This window comes from Orussus abietinus, unplaced genomic scaffold, assembly GCF_000612105.2.
Source record: "Orussus abietinus isolate OABI.00-Male unplaced genomic scaffold, Oabi_2.0 scaffold403, whole genome shotgun sequence".
NCBI classification, from domain to species: Eukaryota; Metazoa; Arthropoda; class Insecta; order Hymenoptera; family Orussidae; genus Orussus; species Orussus abietinus.
Genome location: NW_019394560.1, coordinates 47196 through 68430, shown reverse-complemented (window position 1 = coordinate 68430; position 21235 = coordinate 47196). Strand labels below are relative to the sequence as shown.

At 36.8% G+C, this 21235-nt stretch overlaps 6 protein-coding genes across 8 annotated transcripts; 3 read left to right on the top strand and 3 right to left on the bottom strand.

Moving 5' to 3' along the window:
* Positions 1–151: 151 nt before the first annotated feature.
* On the top strand, positions 152–8998 carry LOC105701423 (sperm-associated antigen 6; the record flags this gene model as incomplete). Its single annotated transcript, XM_012428157.1, has 9 exons — positions 152–445; positions 578–788; positions 896–1074; positions 1153–1326; positions 1453–1605; positions 1752–1901; positions 1978–2136; positions 7698–7843; positions 8619–8998. Coding segments are annotated over 9 exons (1608 nt in total), but the record flags the coding sequence as incomplete, so codon positions are not given.
* On the bottom strand, positions 2291–7007 carry LOC105701461. Its single transcript, XM_012428219.2, has 3 exons — positions 6646–7007; positions 5052–6578; positions 2291–2810 (listed from the first exon to the last, which is right to left on the bottom strand). Exons 2-3 carry the CDS (start codon positions 5259–5261, stop codon positions 2721–2723), a joined length of 300 nt encoding a protein of 99 aa, XP_012283642.1. The 5' UTR covers positions 5262–6578; positions 6646–7007; the 3' UTR covers positions 2291–2720.
* Positions 8999–9092: 94 nt separating the features above from the next.
* Positions 9093–10306, top strand: LOC105701460 (NADH dehydrogenase [ubiquinone] 1 alpha subcomplex subunit 8). The gene is made up of 3 exons (XM_012428218.2): positions 9093–9341; positions 9649–9824; positions 9931–10306. The coding sequence occupies exons 1-3, from the start codon at positions 9213–9215 to the stop codon at positions 10139–10141; spliced, it is 516 nt and encodes a 171-aa protein (XP_012283641.1). The 5' UTR covers positions 9093–9212; the 3' UTR covers positions 10142–10306.
* Positions 10307–10753: 447 nt separating this feature from the next.
* LOC105701482 (thioredoxin-like protein 1) lies at positions 10754–14140 on the bottom strand. The gene is made up of 4 exons (XM_012428254.1): positions 13941–14140; positions 12820–13087; positions 11581–11864; positions 10754–11492 (listed from the first exon to the last, which is right to left on the bottom strand). The coding sequence occupies exons 1-4, from the start codon at positions 14036–14038 to the stop codon at positions 11279–11281; spliced, it is 864 nt and encodes a 287-aa protein (XP_012283677.1). The 5' UTR covers positions 14039–14140; the 3' UTR covers positions 10754–11278.
* Positions 14141–15172: 1032 nt separating this feature from the next.
* LOC105701475 (group XV phospholipase A2) lies at positions 15173–17844 on the top strand. Its single transcript, XM_012428242.2, has 7 exons — positions 15173–15472; positions 15880–16022; positions 16144–16378; positions 16462–16689; positions 16820–16991; positions 17070–17192; positions 17263–17844. The coding sequence occupies exons 1-7, from the start codon at positions 15373–15375 to the stop codon at positions 17480–17482; spliced, it is 1221 nt and encodes a 406-aa protein (XP_012283665.1). The 5' UTR covers positions 15173–15372; the 3' UTR covers positions 17483–17844.
* A 637-nt stretch (positions 17845–18481) lies between these two features.
* Positions 18482–21206, bottom strand: LOC105701474 (TBC1 domain family member 20). Of its 3 annotated transcripts, XM_012428241.1 has the most exons (6): positions 20754–21206; positions 20556–20675; positions 20147–20390; positions 19778–19981; positions 19486–19705; positions 19098–19400 (listed from the first exon to the last, which is right to left on the bottom strand). In XM_012428241.1, exons 1-6 carry the CDS (start codon positions 20995–20997, stop codon positions 19098–19100), a joined length of 1335 nt encoding a protein of 444 aa, XP_012283664.1. In that variant the 5' UTR covers positions 20998–21206. The 3 variants fall into 3 exon arrangements, with proteins under 3 accessions (XP_012283662.1, XP_012283663.1, XP_012283664.1); XM_012428239.1 differs by having other exon boundaries at positions 18482–19400; positions 20556–21206; XM_012428240.1 differs by having other exon boundaries at positions 18482–19400; positions 20147–20360; positions 20556–21206.
* Between the last annotated feature and the right edge of the window lie 29 nt (positions 21207–21235).

Genomic DNA, 21235 nt, shown 5'->3' with positions numbered 1-21235 from the left:
TTTTTGGACTCTTGCCCGAGATAGATACTTTTAGAAGAATGAAATTTCGGGAGTTTGAAGTCCTTCGTTAGGACCTCCACAATCACGGGTTAAAGTTTTAAATAGTTTGGACAAAAGTTTTATAAATATTTTCACATATATATAATGATTATATTATCTTAAACCTTGGTATGATTTTATAGTTTTCAGTCAGTATCAGAAAGCTCGAATTACGTTCGTGCAAACTGTGGCAGACCTAGCTTCCAGGCCACATAACGTCGAATGTCTGGAACGTGCCGGTGCCCTGGACCTGCTGAAACCACTTTTGTCAGATGTGATGCCTTCTGTTCAGCACACCGCTGCAGTTGCCCTGGGCAGACTTGCCAATCATGACAGTAAAATGGCACAGGCAGTAATACGGAGGAACGTCATCCCGAAGCTCTTGAAAGGCATTGAGAAACAAAATGTACGACATTCGTAAGTACGCCTCGAAGCTTCTGGAAGATGTAAAAGAGAATATTATCAATTGAATATAATCATGATTGTATACTCTTCATCTGCGGGGATATTAATGTTCACCTGGATCGATTAATTGTAGAAGTTTTACAAGAAAGCTGCCCTGTTCGTTCTACGTGCCTTAGCGAAGCACTCGCCAGAAATGGCAGGAATTGTTGTACAAAGTGGTGGGTTGGAGGCAACGGTTACTTGCTTGGAAGACTTTGATCCCGGAGTTAAGGAAGCTGCTGCTTGGGCTCTCGGATATATTGCCAGAGACAACAAGGATTTAGCTCAAACCATCGTTAACGTTGGTAATTGTTTCAAGCTAGTCATGTAGTGTATACATTTGATGAAACTTGTAGAAAAATGATTCATTCGGAATGAATCAATTAGGTTAATGCAATTTGTCTATCATCAGGTGCCGTACCTCTTTTGGTTCTTTGCCTACAAGAACCTGAGCTATACCTGAAACAAATCAGTGCGTCGGCACTCTGTGATATCAGTAAACATTCAATCGAACTGGCCCAAACAGTGGTCGATGCTGGAGCCATCCCTTTCTTAGTCAAGGCCATTTCCAATTCCGACCCGAAGCTGAAGGTACGCTCGGAAGGTATCTTTTTATCTTGAAGTAATTCAAGGATTCGGAACAGTCTTTTGACATTGATTATATTTTAGCGGCAAGCCTTCACGGCTCTGGGAAGCATAGCAAAGCATTCTATAGAATTGGCAGAGATACTCGTCGAGGCAGAAATTTTTCCAGATGTTCTGCTACACATGGCCCACCCTGATGAGCTCGTGAATCGTGCCGCTGCCATCCTCACTAGAGAGATTTGCAAACACACTCTTGAAGTAATTTCTCACACCGCCGATAAATCACTTCTATTCAGTCTAAGGCAGTCGTTAAAATCTCCGTTCTATCAAACATTACAGTTAAGAGTGTTCAGAGCATAAAATTATGTGTGCTGATATTTCCAGCTGGCCCAACTCGTCGTGAACACAGGTGGGATTGGTGCTCTTCTGAAGCTTATTCAAGTATCGAACAGCTCGACGCGTTTACCCGCTATCATAGCTCTTGGATATATTGCAGGCCATTCCGATCAGTTGGCCACGGCTGTTATCGGATCCGAAGTATTGAACACTATCATATTATCCTAATGAATCCTTAATAATGAATAAACATTTTGGATGGTAAAACATTCATAGAGTGATCAAAGGTCATTTGCAATAGTAAAATTGATGCATGTAATTAAAGCAATGTATTTTTCTTTTTACAGGGTGTTACACAGTTAGCACTGGTCCTACAAGATGAGACGGAAGACCATATGCGTGCTGTAACAGCCTGGGCTATCGGACAAATTGGCAAACATACTTCGGAGCATGCCAAAGCGATTGCTCTTGCCAATATCTTCCCAGTCTTGTTAAAGGTATTCATGGTCACATATTTCAGAGAGAAACACTACCAGAAAATTCTGGCATTAATAACATATGAGTCGCTAATAGATGTACAGTGATCCGAGGAGTTCAGAGGATCTGAAGGCGAAGTGTAAGGCCACATTGAAGCAAGTTATGCAAAAGTGCATGCACATTGAAGCTTTAGAGCCTCTGTTGCAGGATGCACCACCAAATATTCTCAAGTATATATTGGGACAGTTTAGTAAGGTAAGAAACTTTCTTTCACAGTTTGTAAATACCATGATATCGAATTTTGGATTAAAGCCTGGATATTGTACATTTTACTTCTATTTATAAATGGGAAGTATCAATGCTGAGAAAGGATAAGTATTTCACTTGAGGGATTGTTCCATTTAAAGAATTAAACACAAAAAACCCGAGATGTTTTATTGCAGCTTAATAAAAAAATAATTTGCGCTAAATTACGTACTAAAACAAAAGAAAACATGTAATTGAATTACCGAGTAATTTACGAAACTAAAAATCGATCTACATTAATTATTATTCATTATCCATATTATATTATACAAATAATTTCTCCCTTAATAAGCGGTAGAACTAAATGATATGATCAAATCAAATAGGTTTGGAACAATGAAAAATACACTTTCGATGAATTACATCCTTATAGTAAACGGTGAACTTAGAACTAAATAATTTTAAGCAATGTAACAATGCGACGTAGATGGTTTAACAGCATGTAGGAGATTCGTGGATTTCCTTGAGTTCATTGGCAAGAGGTGTGCAACAATGGCTCACAGTAAAAGAGTGCAACTACTTCTTAGATTGATTTAACAATACTCCGGTCTTATGATGCGCTCAAGTCGCAGTGCAATCAGAACGAATACTCGGCTCAGAGCGTGCAATCTATCGAAGTATTTCTGAAATGAGAAAGCAGAAAAAATATTCAGCATTATCCGAAACGGAGAAAACTGGCAAAAGACGATGGGATTCTATGTCCTTTCATTGTAAAATGATAAGAATAACGCGATGCAAAGGTTCTTTAAATTAATTTTATTCCTCAGGGTTACTTCGTCTAATTGACCATAATCCAACATATTCTGCTTTCGTACTGCATGAAATAACGAATAATTTATGCACTGTTTCAGTGGAGAAAAATTTCAATCTTATGTTTACAATGTCCATCTTTTGTTAAAGTGTCGGGAAATGATAAATTACAGTATCTTCAAAATTAAATATCGTATGTATATATATATATTTATTTATTTATGTATTTAACAGTAGCGCCTTGTGATAGTAATTCACGTAAGATCGTCATAAGTCCACTGATTAGGGATTTGGCGATTTGGTAATGTCGAGGAAGCTCATAGTCTACAATTTTCAATGCCATTACCCAAATGCTTATTACAAAGAAGTGCACTTATTATAAAAAAAAAATCTACACGACACGTAGTATGCAATGAAATGTACAAAACTCGAATGTAACTTTTCATCGGTATATTTTGATGAATGTAATTTCTAGCGGTACAACCATTTTCCTCACTAAATACTTTCCCTTTGTTGAGGTTTTCCTGGATTATTGAAAACATTTTTAAGCAGTGCCACTTCGCGGTAACAATCGAAGTTGAATAATCTTTGATAAAGTCATTTGTTACCATTTCATTTCAACGAGTTCATGTACAAGGTGGGCCGAAAGTCACCTAAGGCTCTTTTCTTCCGTGACTTTTTGATCTTTTTCCTTTATCTAGAGATAAGGAAGACGAGGACCGGGTTGGTCTTTATCTTTCGTATTTTTACAAAAATCTAAGCGGTGTTATTTTGCGGTATCATATAAAGTATACGTCCGAGTCCATTCGTTTGAATAAGTCTTTGGGATTCGAAAATGCTCGAGGAAGCTCATGTTCTATGAATTCGATGCTCCTATACAAAAAGTTTGCAAAAGTGTACAAAAGACGCGTCGCGATTCACAAACGTGTATCAAAACATACTTTACTTCTTGTCGGGCTTACTAATGTATTTTAACAAGGGCGAATTCGAACGATGCGCTGTATTTTTCTTTAGATACATATATCTATGCTTGCTTCATATTTTCCTTGTGTATCGATTAACATATTAAGCAGTGCCTCTTATAAGTGTATAACAATTATAGTACATTCTCAATGTCCGTCCACTTTTTAAACTCTTGACAGCTCAAAGTACAATAGTTGTATGAATATTTAAAACCTTTCGTCCCCAGAACTGTCAACGTACAAAAACCTAAATGTTATTAAGTAAAGTGTATTCTTTTTATAGAAACGTACTAAATGAATAGATTTTCTACTATCAGAGAGCTGCCAAGCAAATGCATTTATTAGGTTCAACGAGATATGTTTTAAGCAGTAGATTTTCGTGATCTTGACTTTCGACGAAAACCAAAGTGAGTACGCACCAAGAATGAAAACAGAAAACAATTTGAAAGTTCACATTAGATAGCTACTGAAAAAGTCCAGACAAAAGCTCTAACTTTTAGTCTTTCTTCGGAAGAAATATTTTACTCAAATTTGTCGAATTAGCTCTGAAAATGATATAGAATTTCAGTCTTTTCCAAAGAAACACCCTCGAGGCGCGTTGGATGATAATCGATCTCTCTCGATGAACGTCTCATTGAAAATCAATGGAAATAAGTCTGCACAGAATTTTTCAGTCTCATTTGTTTAAATAAGATCTCTGCAAAATGTCAGTCAATCTGGATAAGCTATTCTGACTGTAGTTCCAGATGAAAGTTCATCAAAGTTAACACACATTTACTCGAAAAGTTGAAGCAGTTTCTTTTGATAAGATTCTTCCCATGCCTACCAAAGTTGACATAAATTTGTACGTTCCAGATCTCTTCATACCTGGAATAGTTCCAGTTCTCCTGTCTTACCTTATCTTCTAACCTTAATTTTTCTGTTTAATGAATCACTGGTAATTTTAACATAACCTCCATGTCTCTAGTAACTTTGGGCATCTCGAAGAAACGACGAAGGACTGACATGATACAATGTGCCCGAGGGTTCTGCAGCGTTTCCTAAAGATGCCAATGAAAAGAAACCTCCGCAGCCTTATACTTAATCTTAATTCTACTCATCCGCCTCGTCATTCGCCTTAATGCTAGCATAGTTGTTCACATTTCTATTCACCCTGAGCATTTTCAGGAAGCTGCCTAGAACCAAGATGGTCTTCCGGTGTCTCCTGAAGATACCGGAATAGAGTGCCTCCCTAACGTCCCTCCGGTCGCTCACATCGGAGTCTATGCTAGACACAGAGACCACGGAAGGTTTTGCTGATACTGGCTGGTGATTATGGGCCTCCCCAGGATTCAAGATCACTCTAGGCTGATTGTTTATCATCTTGAATCTGACAGTCTTCCCTAAGACACTGGCTTAAACAGCAATTCCTCAATGAAATTTTCAGAATTGGACCCTTCCCCTGCTACACTATATGCAGAAACACTTTTTACATCCTAGGATCCAGTCAATGAACTCACTCTCGCGATAAAACAGTAACCACTTTCGCACATTTCCACACACCACGTAGTACCCTTTGGCACTGCTCCGGAAACGTCGCAGTTTCTTTTTATAGTACCCCTGCTAGATGCTCACGCACTTAAAATGGTGTTTTATCTCAGAATGATGACTTGTTATCGCAACAAGATTGCGTCATCATCATGAGTGTATCTCCTTCCTGCGTCAATTTACCTTCTGTTAAGTCCTGGGTTTACCCAAGGATTTGAACATCGGTTCGTAGAAAGATGGTAGCAAAGTATTTCTTTGGGTGTTGGTTACTCCGCACTACAGCCAGTCCTTTTACAAACTCGTACCTTGCAGGAAATTTCCCTTTCGATGAAATCATACATGTACCGTTTAACTTGTGTTCTTCCTTAAGACATAAAGATGTATATTTCCTTTACAGAAGTTGTAAAAATTCACTTCCATGTAGTCTAATTTGATTGACAATATTTTCAGACTTGCAGTAGTGGCATTAAGAAATATAGTTGCAATAGCAGGGCATGATTGATACTCTTAGATTGGCTCGGAAGATCCTTAACTCAAATACTATCCTGGCCGATCTACTAAACTTTCATTAGTACTCTTATGACAAGTATGCTGTTTAGAAAAATGTATAAATGCTCTTAAAATGGCTCTGATCTTTTTTCGTAATTAGATCTATTTTAGGGCCTCAAAGCAGTCCTGTCTTGAACTTGATCAATTTTCACTTACTTAATATCAAACCACTGCTTCGTATCTTTAGAAAAAAAAGAAGGGAAATGTTGATTCAGTAGAAACATGGCACTCCTCTCTCGGTAATGGACAAACTATCAAGGTGATCAAATAAGATAACATGCTCGGTCATCTCTTACGAGTGACACTGGCAAACTGTCTTGTAACTTTTCCAACGGTTCCAGTTGTTAGACTTCTCATTTTATGTTATAAAAACATTATACGCTAAGTCTTTGCAAGAGATCTGGTGCAACAATTTCCACTCTCGATGACTACACTCCTCTTCTACACTTTCAAGCACAAAGTTGCAGTGAACCAAACTTGAGATCATCCCAAAATGACCAGGCTTACGAACCTTGCACATTAAGTCCCAACACATGTCACTGTAACCAGTTTAGCAAGACATCTTCTACATTGGAACACTGACAATCTTCTCCGTTCACATGTCTAAAAACAAACATTATTTAAGAATGTTGAAACCATTCACTAGGACCATAGGAACTATATGACTTACCGATCATCGTAGAATCAGATACAAACTGATCACCCAAAAGACTAAGCTGAGTCTGGGATATCACTGTACGCCTCTTAATGATTCAAGACTATTAGCTTCCTTCGCTAAGTCAATGGTTAGATGGTGTATATGGGAAGGTTCCCTGTTGATAACGTATCCACATCTTTAGGCTGCAATAAATGCTGCTGAACACTGGGTGCTTCTCAGTGAGATGCACTGTAGTCTACCTCGGATTATCGAACTGCCACGCTGAGGACCTCCATGAGCGAACCACCTGAAAAATAGACTGACAGGAATGTCTGCGGTACTTAAAAGCGTAAAAGCTTTCAAAGCAGCGAGTATATTTGGACGCTGCAGTCGCAGAAGAGGAGTTGAGGGTGTCCGGAGCTCTGCCAAGATTTCGAGCGTCAACAGGTCGACGTGAAAATAGCACCACACCCCCGCCTGGAATTTGTTTTTACCGGGATCACCTTATTTTCGTTGTGTTCTGGTGCACGCATTCTCAATAGCGGAGACGAGGTCATTGGGAGAGTTTCAATCTCTCCTAATTTTTAATGCATTTTAGCCTGATTTTGGATTAAATTTAATTTCCCCAAGAAGATTCGTTACTATGATTTACCCTACATTTCACCAAAATGTTCGAGCTTCCTAGGATTGATTTCTTATTTCTTATTTCCAAAAACATCTGACATAGAAAAATAGCATCCAGTGTGCACGTATCTTTTCATAAAAATACTTTTCTTCATGTGAAATGATTCTTCTAAAGTAATTTTAAACGTCATACAGAATTGAATTATTTGTTCAAAGAAATAGAAAAGATAGCGTTGTGCCTGTTCTTCTTGAAAATGGGTGTTAAATGAAACCGACGTCATCAGCCATGAATTGCGTGTGCTTTGTAATCTCGAAAAGATCTTATTTGTTCCCATACTTGAGTTTCATAAATAATCACAAATCACAAGACTCAAAATATACACTTTAATGTTTTAATTCCAAGATTCTATATCTCTGTTCTATTATATTAGAAATGTTAATAACATCCTGTCTTATTTCAGATCTTGCCAAATGTCCCAAGAGCGCGTCGCCTCTTTGTGACCACTGGGGGACTAAAGAAAGTTCAAGAACTCGAAGCTGAACCTGGATCAGCTCTTCACGAGTATATTACGATCATCAACTGTTGCTTCCCTGAGGAAATCGTCAGGTAGATATACTCTTTATCAAATGTAAATTTAAAAAATAGTTTAGTTAATGAAAATGACTTTTAATGTCACTATCGACTGTTACATCTAGTCGCCAAAAACAGGTTGTTATAATGCACAACAGGTTTTCAGTTTTACTTCCATTGATATAAATAAATATCATAAAAGGGTGTATTAGGAGAAAAACAAAAATCATCAATTGCCCATTGCAAATTATAAATTTACTTAATTGACAGGGAATTATCCATTTACAATTTTGGGTTCTATACTGTAACTAAGATTATAATTACTACTCCGTTAAAAACTAGAAATGCAATTCATTATATACTTACAATAAGCCGAAACAGCCAGTTAACATTTAATCGTTTATTGAAGCACACTTTTTATCATTCCCCCAAAAATGATGTACAAAATTCACGTTTGCCGATTCTTAAATTTTTGGACGGCTGGGCCGTCGAACAAAAATATACGTAAACGTAATCTGTAATGTCATAGACTGAGGATAGTGTTCAATAATAGTTACTGCAAAATGTACTCTGAAATGACAATTATAACAATGCAAATGACGGAAGGTTTCGGGAACAACTGGTTCGATTGCAATACCCAAATTTCCGGTTTTCCACTAGGCCTCAACCAATCGAATGAATCGATAAGTGGATACGGTTGGTCATAGCCTAGTGACAGGAAAAAGTTGCAACACTGCAGCGTATATATATACACTATCTCATAAAATAAAAAATAAATCCGGTAACGTGTATTTTTTCACTTCCATTTCAGATATTATTCTCCTGGATATCCAGATACTCTTTTGGATATCGTGGAGCAATACCAACCCAAGTGTGCATCACTTTTGGCAATAGATCATAAAGTGTCTGACCTCATGGACTCTTGTTCATCATTCAGTTATCCTGAGGAGTAAAAATAAAGCAAAACGTTGTTCGACCAGTAGATGTGCTATTATGTCTTACGAAACGAAATCAAAGAAACGTATATACTTCCTTGCATTCGAAATTCTGTGGTTTAGTTCCACAACTCTTGTTAACCGAAGTTTAACTGGTTTAAACGAGATTTAAACTTGTGTAAATCATTTAAACTCCGGTTAATTAGGATTGTGGAACCGGACTTATTTATTTCATACCAGATTGCATTGGGGTAATCCGTACAATGTTCATTTATTGTAGTCTAGATGGCCTTGATAATTTACGTTTAGTTCGCCCAACTGCCGTTATTAAGTCTTCCCCTTGTAACATTTTGAAGAGTGCGTGTAACAATCTGCGTACCACTTCCTCTTCGGTGAACCAGAGCTGTGGGTTCCTTCATTTTCTGATGGTTTCTAGTTAAATACCTTGATTTACCGAAAATTAGTATAAGATGGTTGTAACAAAACACACTAAATTGCCCACCGAGGAGGAGCTCACCGTGGAGGAGATTAATGTGTCATCGCCTGTTTTGTTAGCCGCGGCCTTTCAGTTCGGAAAATATTGCGAGTGGCAAAGAAACGTAAGTCCTTTAACAACAAATCTACAACTTTGTTGTTAAGTAATTGTTCTCATTCATGATTTCAAGCTTATTTATTTTAAGAGGAAATTAAGGGTTACGTAATGATTTAATCGTGATCTATAACCTAACTTTTATGTTGATTTCATTTTACTATATCATTAACAACTTTAATTTTAATATTCATTCGAAATAAAGGGGAGAATTTTTCTTGATTATTTTCAGTGACAATTTCCAACAGAATGGAAAGCAAATTAATATTTGATCATGTATTATATTTTCATAGTTACAAATAATTTCTTGGTGTTAGGAATATCTCTTGTGCAAGAAGGAAGAAGATGATCCTACGGCATGCTTGAACGAAGGGAAAGCCGTCACAGCTTGTGGTCTAGAGTTTCTGCGAAAAATAAAAAAGCATTGCCGTAAAGAGTTTGAGCAGTATGCACATTGCATCGACTTTGAAACTGCCAATATGCAATATTACCCGTAAGTATTTTGTTCCTTTAAAATACTGATAGTATTTGATATATATTTTAAAGTCTTATTATTATAAAAAGAAGTGATCAATATATCTTATTCTTCTTTTTCTCAGATGCCGTAAAACTCAGGCAGTATATGATAAATGTGTTTTGGAGAAGCTTAATGTAGAGAGGCCAGATATGAATTACTATGCAGAAATGCATGTGCATGATACGAATAGACCAAAGAAATATAGAGAACCACCTCAATTTCCTGATGCTCTACCAGGTCTTAAAGACGATGGAACTCCGCTTCCACCTGGAAGGTTTGGAGCTCGATTCTAATAATCGAGTATAAAGATCTTGGTCTGCAGATGAAAGCAATTTATTAGTTCTTGAGAGATCGAAGATTGGCATTAAAGATATTGTCATTCTTTGGAGCTGTTACTATTGTGAATATTATCATTAGTAAATGATTTATCATCTAATAAAGTGGATTATGAAAGAAAACTTGTACCAACCCTGAGTTAACCACTTGCGCTACGATTTAATTTTCGGTTGCCGTGCCGCGCTCTACAATATAACATGCGGTATAACATCCGTACAACATACCCTATCGATTCTGAAACGCTACGCGATGTCGTGCACTCTGGAACTGTAGCTCGAATAATGAACGATCCAACTGTTAGCCGACGTGCCGGACACGTCGATTTTGTTTCTGCGACAAAATGCCTAACGACGTGGTATACATGTCGCTGGCAGTTTTGGAACAAAAGCATCTCGACGTGCGTGGCACGTCTTTATAGCGGAAGTGGTTAATCAAGTTTCACTACTGTAATCTGACAAGACCACAAGATCTGAAAAATAAAATTTTCAGATTTTTTTTTTCCTATGGTTAATGTTGACACATAAGCAGATAAATAGCTTTGGAAGGTATCTCAATATCATTGAAAACTATTTCATTGTGATTCAGTTAATTTATTTATGTATACTTTTTCAATACAACAATTATATTATCTTTTAATGCATGTTTAGTTCACAGAAAACGTATTCTTACATTTCAAGTCATATTTCATCCAAGTTTTACTGCAGTGAGGTTAATCTTACATCGAGTTACTAAAGTCTTTTAAAATTTTGTAATTGCCCTAGATCCAGTGTCATCTTTAAATTGTACCAAATTACGTACAATTGTCGTGAAATCACATTCTATCAGGTGACAGATTAATATAATGTTAAAAAATGTAACGGGCGGTTATGAATTTTCTGTGAACTATCATCTGGTTTTGTCTCTTCAGTGTTTTATTCATTACCGAAGACTGAAGTAACCGAAATGGTGACAAACTCCAAAAGCTTGACAGTGTCTTTTATTGAGTCAGGCCAGGTTTATTATCGATTCATGAGCCAACAATTCTTCAGAGCATCTTAAAAATGTATAACAAATGCAGCTTGACAGTGGTCCACGAGTGCTTTCGACTCGGCGAATTAATAACTCTCCCCTTCCTTTGCGGAGACTCTTTTAAATTCTGCCATATTGGTGGTTGATATTGGTGAACCTAAGATGGATATTTGATCGATTCTTGTGGTGTCACAGTCACTCTGGTTATCCTTTACAAAGATCTGGAGGTTCTGCACATTTTGGAATTTCACATAACGAAGGAGTATCGGATTACCTTCTTCAAGGTCCTTTGGTGATATCCTGCAATCATTATGAAATCAATTATAAATCGTTTTGCTCCAGTGGCAGTCATAAAACAAATTGATTCTCATTTAAGTGAAATGCTAACTCGATATCTTGGATACTGGTGTTGGAATCAGCCATGTCAAAGTCAATGGTCCTCAGCTGGTTGATGAAGAGTTTGATATTCTTTGGTCCCTTATCCGATGGTGCTTTAATTTTCAGTGAATGTACTTTTACGACCTGCCTAAAACTGATTGATATGATAAGCTGCTCGTCGCAGTCACTCTCAAGATAGCCATCTTCTGACTCCAAACACTGCGCAAGAGAGTGATCATCCGATTCATTCAGGCATTCGCATTGAGCCTTCTCAATAAATGTGCTTAGGTCCATCTGAAAATGATTTTACGAAAATAATGTTAACTTTCCTATATAAGTTTATTACTTTTGTTAGGAATGCGCTAAAAATGTTTATAAATTCCACCGTGTATCTAACATTTATCATAATCTCATTGCTCCCAAAGAAAGGAAAATTCAGAATAGCTTATCTAACTTTCTTCCTTCACCAGCAAATAAAATGGTTTCTTTGAAAGATATATTGTGATATTTATAGTTACGACATTATTAATTAACAGCAACAAATGTTTAAAAAGTAATACTTTCTTGTGCTTCGTTTTGGCAGGATTTTAATTAGTTATTTTTCAGTTTCTTTAACAAAAGCAATTTCTACTTTTTATATCTATTTGAAACGTGATTTTGTTCATCATCTAACGGTAAGTGGGCACGGGTTAGCAGTTAATGAAAAAGTCGATTCCAAGTTGTAGAATTAAAATGTTTAATCGAGCTTATAAAAACGGAATACATGAGTTAATACAATATTTTCAAATACAGGTACTTGTCTCCATGGCAGAGGATACTTCTTAGTTTTTTCCTCAATAAAATTCTTCTATGCCTTGAATCATTTTCTCACCAGTTAAGGTAGTTTGAAACTTTTTTTTTTCATTATTCTCTATTTCAGTGTATTAAGAAACTAATTTAGATTACAACATATAATTCAGTTTCAGTCAGAAAAAACTGACATCATTACTTTGCTACCAAGGAAAGAAAGTTATGCAGAGCTTTGAAATTAAGAGCACTTATACAGGGTTAATCGACTTAGTCAAACGAAGTTGTTACCGAACATATTTTGAATGCCACCTTTCAGTCCTATAGAACTTGACTTAGTATTCGTCAAGAAATTACCCTAAACCTTCAGTGACCCTTATTGAAACCTATTCCAGTAATATATAATTGCAGCAAGTAGCAGTATTCCAAAGATGTGATAATAGACACTTTCTTTTTCCCCTACATGTTCAGTAGAAGGTATTCCAGTATCGTCAGTGCCTCCACCGCCATAGAATTGCTGGATCTTAAATTCAAGACCAGATGGATCGGCACCCTGACATAGGCCCAACTTGCTCCGATTTCGATAGAAGATAAAGGTTGGCATCGCACTGACACCCTGCATTGCTGCTGTTTCTGCACATTTGTCTACATCTACCTTCAGGAAAACTGCATTTGGGTATTTCCCAGAAAGCTGCTCAAACACTGGAGCTATTCTCTGACATGGGCCACACCTGCAGGCATAGATCAATCGTTTAATGCCAATCCATGTACAGAATTAATGGGTGCAAATATATTCCTACACGTGTTTATCAATATATTAATCAGAAAAAATAATGAAAAACTAATATGTCGGTAAAACGAAATAGTAAAGTGTTAATTACAAATTTTCCCAATTAAAATAAGCACCATTTTATTCATGGAATTTATGCTCAGTTAATAGCTAAGTTAACAAATTGAGAAGGATTTGAAGCAAAAATGCATTTAAAAACAAGAACACGATAAATCATAGAAATTCGTATTGTTAAAAGGAAAAGGAGGTTAAACCCGCTGCACAAGGTGCTTATTTCCCTGCAGGCTTGCTTGCAGGATTGCCTCGTTGGCAGTGCCATTGACTGCGGCGCAGGTTTGGCTTTAGACAATGCAAGCTGCTCGCTGAATGACAGGCTAGTTATGTTACTTCCAAAATAATAGAAAAAATAAAAGTGATTTAGGAAGCTTATTTGATTTGTGGATCACTTATTTATTTTAATGTAATTTCTATAAGAATCCTTTGTATATACAGTGTCAGATAGTGTTTATAAAATGAAGGACCAATGAGGCGAACTGATCAGAGGTCCTGAATCGCTCATCGACTCAGTTTGTACGAAACCATTCAAGGAAAATAGCATGTGTTCGGTCACCAAAAACCTGCAGGACGTCAGTATTGCAACTTGTGGTGACGTCATTTTTAAGCACAGCTTCCTACACAACTGCCTGCATGGCTCCAATCAAGCAATCCTACAGGAAAATAAGCACCGTCTAAAGCGGGCTTTAGCGGGATGACACGCAAGAAAAATTTCGGAGTATAACCTCAAAGCGCCTTACCAGGTCGCGGTAAAATCTACGACGACCAATTTACTGCCGGCATTACGGAGTTCACTGTGAAAATGTCCGTCGTCATTGATTACTCGCACAGCTCCCATTTTCCGTGAGCTTATTGAGACTTTTTCATGAAAAAAAGGATCCACAAACGCGGCAGAACGAGATGACTGGCGATTACGCACAATCCTGCACTGTCCTGCACAATCCGGACATCCATAGGAGCAATACATTTATGTGTATACTGCTATTCTTCGATGGTACCTCGCGTACCTACTGCCCTCTCCGGCCGCGAGGCGTACTAGCGGTGGGAGCAGCGTGGAATTTGAATTGCCCAAGGGGCAGAATGGATTTCCTAAAAAAAATAAATGTTCATAAAGAAAAACAGTTAACGAAAATTATTAAATATTATTGTGAAGTGTCCTTGACCCACGTAACCGATCAGAATGATACACGCGAGTCGGGAGTCGGGACTCGCGATTCTTTTCTAATATTCTCATTTCTCTAGAAGTATTTAATTTCAAATGGAAATAGATTCAAAATCTATTTAAAATAGGAAATCCAAAATAGTTTATTGTTCTTATTTTAAATACGAAATAGAAAATGGTATTTTACGTTTTAGATACCTAGTTCGAATGAATTCAATTCATAAAAGTTACTCAGATTTGATTTATAAAAAACTCGGATTAGAAAAGTCTTACTTATATTTACGGGTGCTCATTTACATGCTTATTTAATGATTAACAGGTGTCCATTTATTCCAGGAATACGAAGAAAGGTGTAGAACGTAAATGTATAAGAGGCATGAAATCATGATTCCGTTTCTATATCCGAATATTTAAATCATTTTCATTAATTGTTTTTCTTTATAAACATTTATTTTCTTTAGGAAATCCATTCTGCCCCTTGGGCGATTCAAATTCCGTGCTGCTCCCGCCGTTAGTACGTCGCGCGGTCGGAGAGGGCAGTAGGTCCGCGAGGTAATCGATGAATGGTAGTTATGTATTATATGCATACATATGTGTTGACATACATACGCGTTGATTCAAAATGCGTCTGCCAGAACTGTTCCATGTTTTTTGTTGATTCGTTGCTTTCAACCACGCGATTTCACATTCTCTGATTGGCTGACTGTCACTTTCCCCGCATTCTGATTGGCTGCGCAATGACGTCACGCATCACAAGTTGCGCAATGATGTTTACGCATTATATATCAGCTGATCATTACAACGTATGTGCATACTCACGTTCTTATTTTGTGTTAACATGACTGGAGGTGTGCTTACATCGGTGAGACTGCTTTTAAATGTTTCACACAGAATCTACGTTCAGTGATAAATTGCGCTGCTCTCTTCTACAATCGCCCACTGTTCTGAAACGACAAAGAACTTTGGTGAACGTTTTTATTTCATAATAGGTTATATCTGTCCAATAAATTATGCGCCTGAGGCTCTTTTGCATTGTCTTTTTGTTTTACTATATCCATTCTGGAGATTCTCGGCGATTTAGAGAAGGTGGAAGATCACCTGTTATTTTCGGTCAGTAAAACTTCTAATAATTATACTCTTGTGGCTATAATACAATGCATATGTCATTTTGTGCTGCACTTCGTACTAATTACTATCATTTTCTTATTAGTGACGTAGTTATTGATAGTTGTTATTATTTGTTCCTTATCGTCTGGGTATTATGTTAGTATATGCATGCATAATTAATATATCGAATTGTTTGCCTGATATGAAATTAAAAATCTAGAATTTAAAGTATATGGATTTTTACTAAATCATAAAAGGAGATATAAAATGAATAAACATTTTATAATGTGCTTGTTCATGGTTGGACTTGATGTAATATACTAGAAAATATGCAGGAGAAATTCAGTTTGTATAATATGGTAATATTGTGCAGGAAGTGAATTCTTGTTAAAGTAGAATAAAATGTATAGTTCCAGGAGATGGCGGAAGTCAAGTCGAAGCAATTGTCAATAAGACCAATGTGGTACATTATTTATGCGAAAAGGTATCATCTGAATTTTTCAACATTTGGTTGAACCTAGAACTTCTAGTACCAGTTATAATAGACTGTTGGGTAAGTTTTAATTGATTTTTAACAGTTTCCTATTAGCTGATATAATTCTGTTTAAAGCTAAGTATATCGGGTATTAAAATACAGTTATTGCTCATAACTTTGCCTTGAAATTTTATACTAGATTGATAATATGAAGTTGAGTTATGACAATGTTACTCGCACTACAAAGAATCAAGATGGAGTACATATAAGAATACCAGGCTGGGGTGATCCTTTTGTAGTGGAATATCTAGACCCCAGTAAAGCATCGCCAGGATATTATTTCAAGGATATTGGAAATATGCTTGTTACCGAGCTTGGTTACGTTAGAAACGTTTCTTTGCGAGGAGCACCCTATGACTTCAGGAAAGCACCGAGTAAGCTAAATCAAATGTTTTCAGATGTTTCAGGTAATTAATATCATCTAGCAGGCCAAATAGTTAATATGGACTTATTTCAGATGAGAACGATGCATTTTTTGTCAATCTTAAAACACTCATTGAAGTAACATATGGACAGAATAATAATCAACCGGTAACTTTAATAGCACACAGTATGGGTAGTCCTATGTCACTGATCTTCTTGCAACGGCAGACTCAAACTTGGAAGAATAAATATATTAATTCGTTGATAACCCTTGCCGGGCCTTGGGGAGGATCGGTCAAAGCACTTAAAGTTTTCGCTATTGGTAATTTACATGGATGATTTGTTGCCATTCTATAAACTCATCCTTTGCAGTCAAACTTATGTTTGATTGAAAGTATTAATTAAAACTGGTATACAATCTTTATTAATACACGTAGATTAAAAACTTTTAGGGGATGACTTGGGTACATATGTCTTACGACAAAGCACCCTGAAAGAGGAGCAGATCACTAGCCCAAGTTTAGGATGGCTATTACCATCAAAATTATTCTGGAAAGACACTGAAGTTCTGGTACAAACGGAGCAAATGAATTACACTCTGCAAAATCTGCAACAATTTTTCCTGTATGAACTCCTTAAGAAATTAATTAACTATGAAATATGGTTCTGACGTTAGAAGTCATTTATACATTTTTTTCACAGAGACATAAATGTCCCCAATGGCTGGGAATTTCACAAAGATTCTGAAAAGTACCAACTGGACTTTACACCGCCAGGTGTTGAAATACATTGCTTACATGGCGTTAACGTTGACACAGTGGAAAAGTAAAAGTTAAATTTTTACATTGAAAAAGAATGAATTGTAAGATATTAATATTAAATTTTGTTATTACAGGCTATACTATAAACCAGGAACTTCTGTGAATGATTATCCTCAGTTAATACCCGGAGACGGGGATGGTACTGTCAATCTCAGGAGCCTCGAAGGTTGCCGGTATTGGCAAGGCAAACAGAAGCAAAAAATTTATCATCAACCCTTCCCAAAGGTAAATCATATGGATGTGCTCCGGAATCCTGTAGTTTTAGATTACATTAAAGCTGTTCTAAAAACGTGATAGAATCAAATGACGGTGAAGTGAAGGATTACGTAAGTGAACGTCACTTGTATAGCTGAATTATTTCTGTGGCAGTGAACATTTAAAGAGGCCGAACAGTTAGATAAAATATCATGTACATATTAGAATACTTTATAATTTTGTTATGTCTTTTGAGCAATTCTCTTGACAATGACCGAAGCAAGCCTTTGTCTTGCCTATCAGTGAACATCCTTCATAGTTACCTAATTTTGCTCAAATAAATTTAAGGTGAATTCCTGTTGACAGAGTGTAATTCTACAGTTACTTAATGATAAACCATATAGCACAAACTGTTTCGATGCAATTGTTAGGAACAGAAATATAGTACAATTTTTTACGTATTTATTAACTGTATTTAATACCATTCACTTTTCTAACAAAGAAAATTGTTAAGTTTTAATCGAAGTACTGTAACTTATTGAAAGAAATCTGCTAATGTAGACTCGACATCTGTTCGTTTTCATCATACAGATGAAGAAAAATACGTTTAGTATGTATAAATAAATACAAGGACGGCTATGATTTTAACAATTTAGAGTTTTAATGCAGCTATTTTACGTGAAACAATCTCATGCATGCGACATTAACTTTTGTGATGCAACATTGAGGTGTACATTCGAAGATATGAAAACCTTTAAAACTGTATTTAAACTTTAAAGGGCTATACTACTGTGATGGGTTAAAAGATCGCATTTTTTTTATGTTTCAATAGTATTTGGCCATAGAAATATCTCACAGTTGGTACACTCAAATTCAACATGTACGACTAAGTATAGCGCTTCAAAGTACCGGTACTCTGGGGGTCTATTACGTAAAGCAAATTGAACGAAAATGTGAAAAGCGAGTAGCTGACGATATTACGGAACGTTTTTGGTGGTGAAAATGCGAGACCATTCATGTGAACTGGCTCGGCACAAATTTTTAATTAAAATGTTAATTGCAGAAATATGAGGTTGAGTGAAGTAAAAAAGTTTCACGAAAAATTAAACTTTTTTTTTATTAATGATCGATATATCCTTCTACTTTACATACAGCCTATATAACTTGCAATTAATAATAAATAAGTTTGTTAGCCTCAGATGTATATGAGGTGCAGTGATAGTTGAAACTACAATTATCAGGAGCAGGGTTCGCCGAGTACTCCACTCCATAGCATAGACAGTCAATTTGCTATACTTGATAACAATCTCCTCTGGAGAGACTATGGTTTTTTCCTTAGAACTGTCATCACCACCATCAGAAAATGTTCATTGATGACAATCTCGGTCGTGAGTAAAGTGAATCTGTGTGGAACTTCGGCGAGTCTCAACCCACATAGAACACAGCACAAAGGCAGTGCAGGAATGCTCGAAAAACCTCAGTAAAAAGATTCGGCAACACTTATTGCCACCTGGGCGCACTGCCAAGCAAATTTAAAAATATTCCATTGTGTACTCTTCTGCAGTTCCCCCTTCATTTCAGCGATTTTCAGGTATCGCAACGAATCCCACTTGCATAATCATCAAACGTTCACATGAATCCTTCCCAGGGATTCAATGCGTGTGTATGGAAACTGATACAAAATCCTCATGAAATAAGGCAAGTTCAGTTAATGTCAGTTGAGTGCCGAGGATGTTTTTAGAAAGGCATATAGTCCCAAGGCAAGAATTGTGACAACGGTGATGGTTTTGTAATTTCTAATTCGATAAGGTATCCGCCTAGGAAGGGCAACTTGAAGTTGCCTTTGCTTTTCTCGCTCTTTTCGACTAGCTTCTGCCTTTGCTTTCCATTCCTCCTCTTTGCTTCGTCTTTTGTTGTCATAATCAGTAACATCGGTACTAATAGATTCCGGTGGGTATTCTCGATACAGCTTTGTAGCAGCGTGCAGTAGATTTTCAAAGGGTAGATCATCGGGTAGCTATGAAAACATAATAAAAAAATTAATATCAGAAAAATAGAAACAAATGAATCTTTGTTATTGTCAGCTACTAGTTTACACATACGGTACAGAGCACTTTGTGAGTGTGTCCCATGTCTGGAGTAGTGCTGAATATTTCTGTATCTCTGTGTGCTACAATTACTGTGCTTAGGTACAACGGCATTAAAGATGGACTCCCTAAGAAATAATCAAAGAGCCTGTGCAGTAATTTTCGGTTCTCTGCAAATTTGTGCGCGTACCATGTAGTATACTCAGCCAGGGCGAAGTGAGGGAACAATTCTACACTGTAAAGTAAATTAGCTGAGTCGTAATTACAGTTGGTTAAGTCTGGGTGTCATTTTTTAAAATTTACTTACTTCTCCAAATGTTCCAAGAGAGTAGGGTGTACTCTCTCCAGTAATGCAAATATATAAAACAGTTCCTGATTTACTTTTTCCATGGTCTTCTCCATGAAGCGTTCCAAGAAGTTTAGAGTAATTCTTTCTAAAACATGTAAAGCTCTTTGCAGACCCATGACTATGAGTATCGTTGCTGCTATATCATTGTAGCCCTGATAGTAACTATAAAACATACAATACAAATTATTGGTGACATTAAGGATCATTGTTAAATAATAAAATGGAATGCAATGAAGAATTTCTATATGTAGATATAAATAAACATTTTCTAATAATGGATTATTAAAAAATTAGTGCTAGACATTCCTTATATCTACATGTACTAACTTTAATTGAGGATGTCGTTGCAGAACCCAGCATATTACCATTATCATTTCATTTTGAAACCTTTTAATTTCTTCCTCTGAAGCATCTGAAGATATATGGCTTCCACTGCGTGCTACATCATTTAGAATTTGGTGGTATGTCGCATGTGGAATCTGCGTGTGAATTGTCTCTAGACCTTGTACTGGTGGTGGTACTTCCTCCGGTAATCCCAAGACTCTCGGCCACAGAACCCTTCTTATATCATCTACAGATCATCTTTATGATTTCAAGATTAAAATTTACAAAATGACATTACAATCGACAAGGAGCCTAGATTAAAAATATTTCGAAGGTAATAAATATTAATCTCGAGCAGTTACAATGCTCCTCATTGCTTGCAATGTCAATTGGCTATTATTAAAAAAATTACCATTAACAAATCCTTCGCTACTGCATCCTAGGAGCTTTAATTCCCCCAAGGTAAGGTCTGGCTTGATGATACTCCCTCGCACAACGCTGATTTTTAAACGCTCCATGCTCGTATGTTCTTCTACATCGTCAGAATCATCGACTGGTGAATTACTATCAATTTCATGTGACAATATACCATTTTGTTTATCTAGCATACCCTGATCGAACAAAACGGGTATAGTGGGCACCACTCCATCCTTCCACGCTCTTGCACCATCGGATCTTCCCAAGACAGTTCCATTCAACGCATCGGAGCCTTTTTCCATCATTGGTTTCGTATCTTCCAACATTCCTACATGGTTTTTAGCTTTGGAAAGCTGTTGCTCCGGAGAGTTTAGTTTCTTTACAGATGGTCCAGGGGTTGACTGTAGCACAGGTACATCCTCCTCTCCAGCGTTCATGACGTATAATCAGCACCCTCGCAATAAAAGTTCCACGTTGCACATCGTAATACTGAAAATTTATCTCGGAAATCCGCTATGATGACAGGTCACTCGGAAATTTTGAAAGTGCACACTCATAGGTGTTATCGCCACATTACCGTGAGGTTAGGTCGGCATTTGTCATTGTAAATCCTCCATACTGGATAATCAATATGGATTCGTTTTCATTTTCGTGATGGCTTTCGGCCCAGTAGTA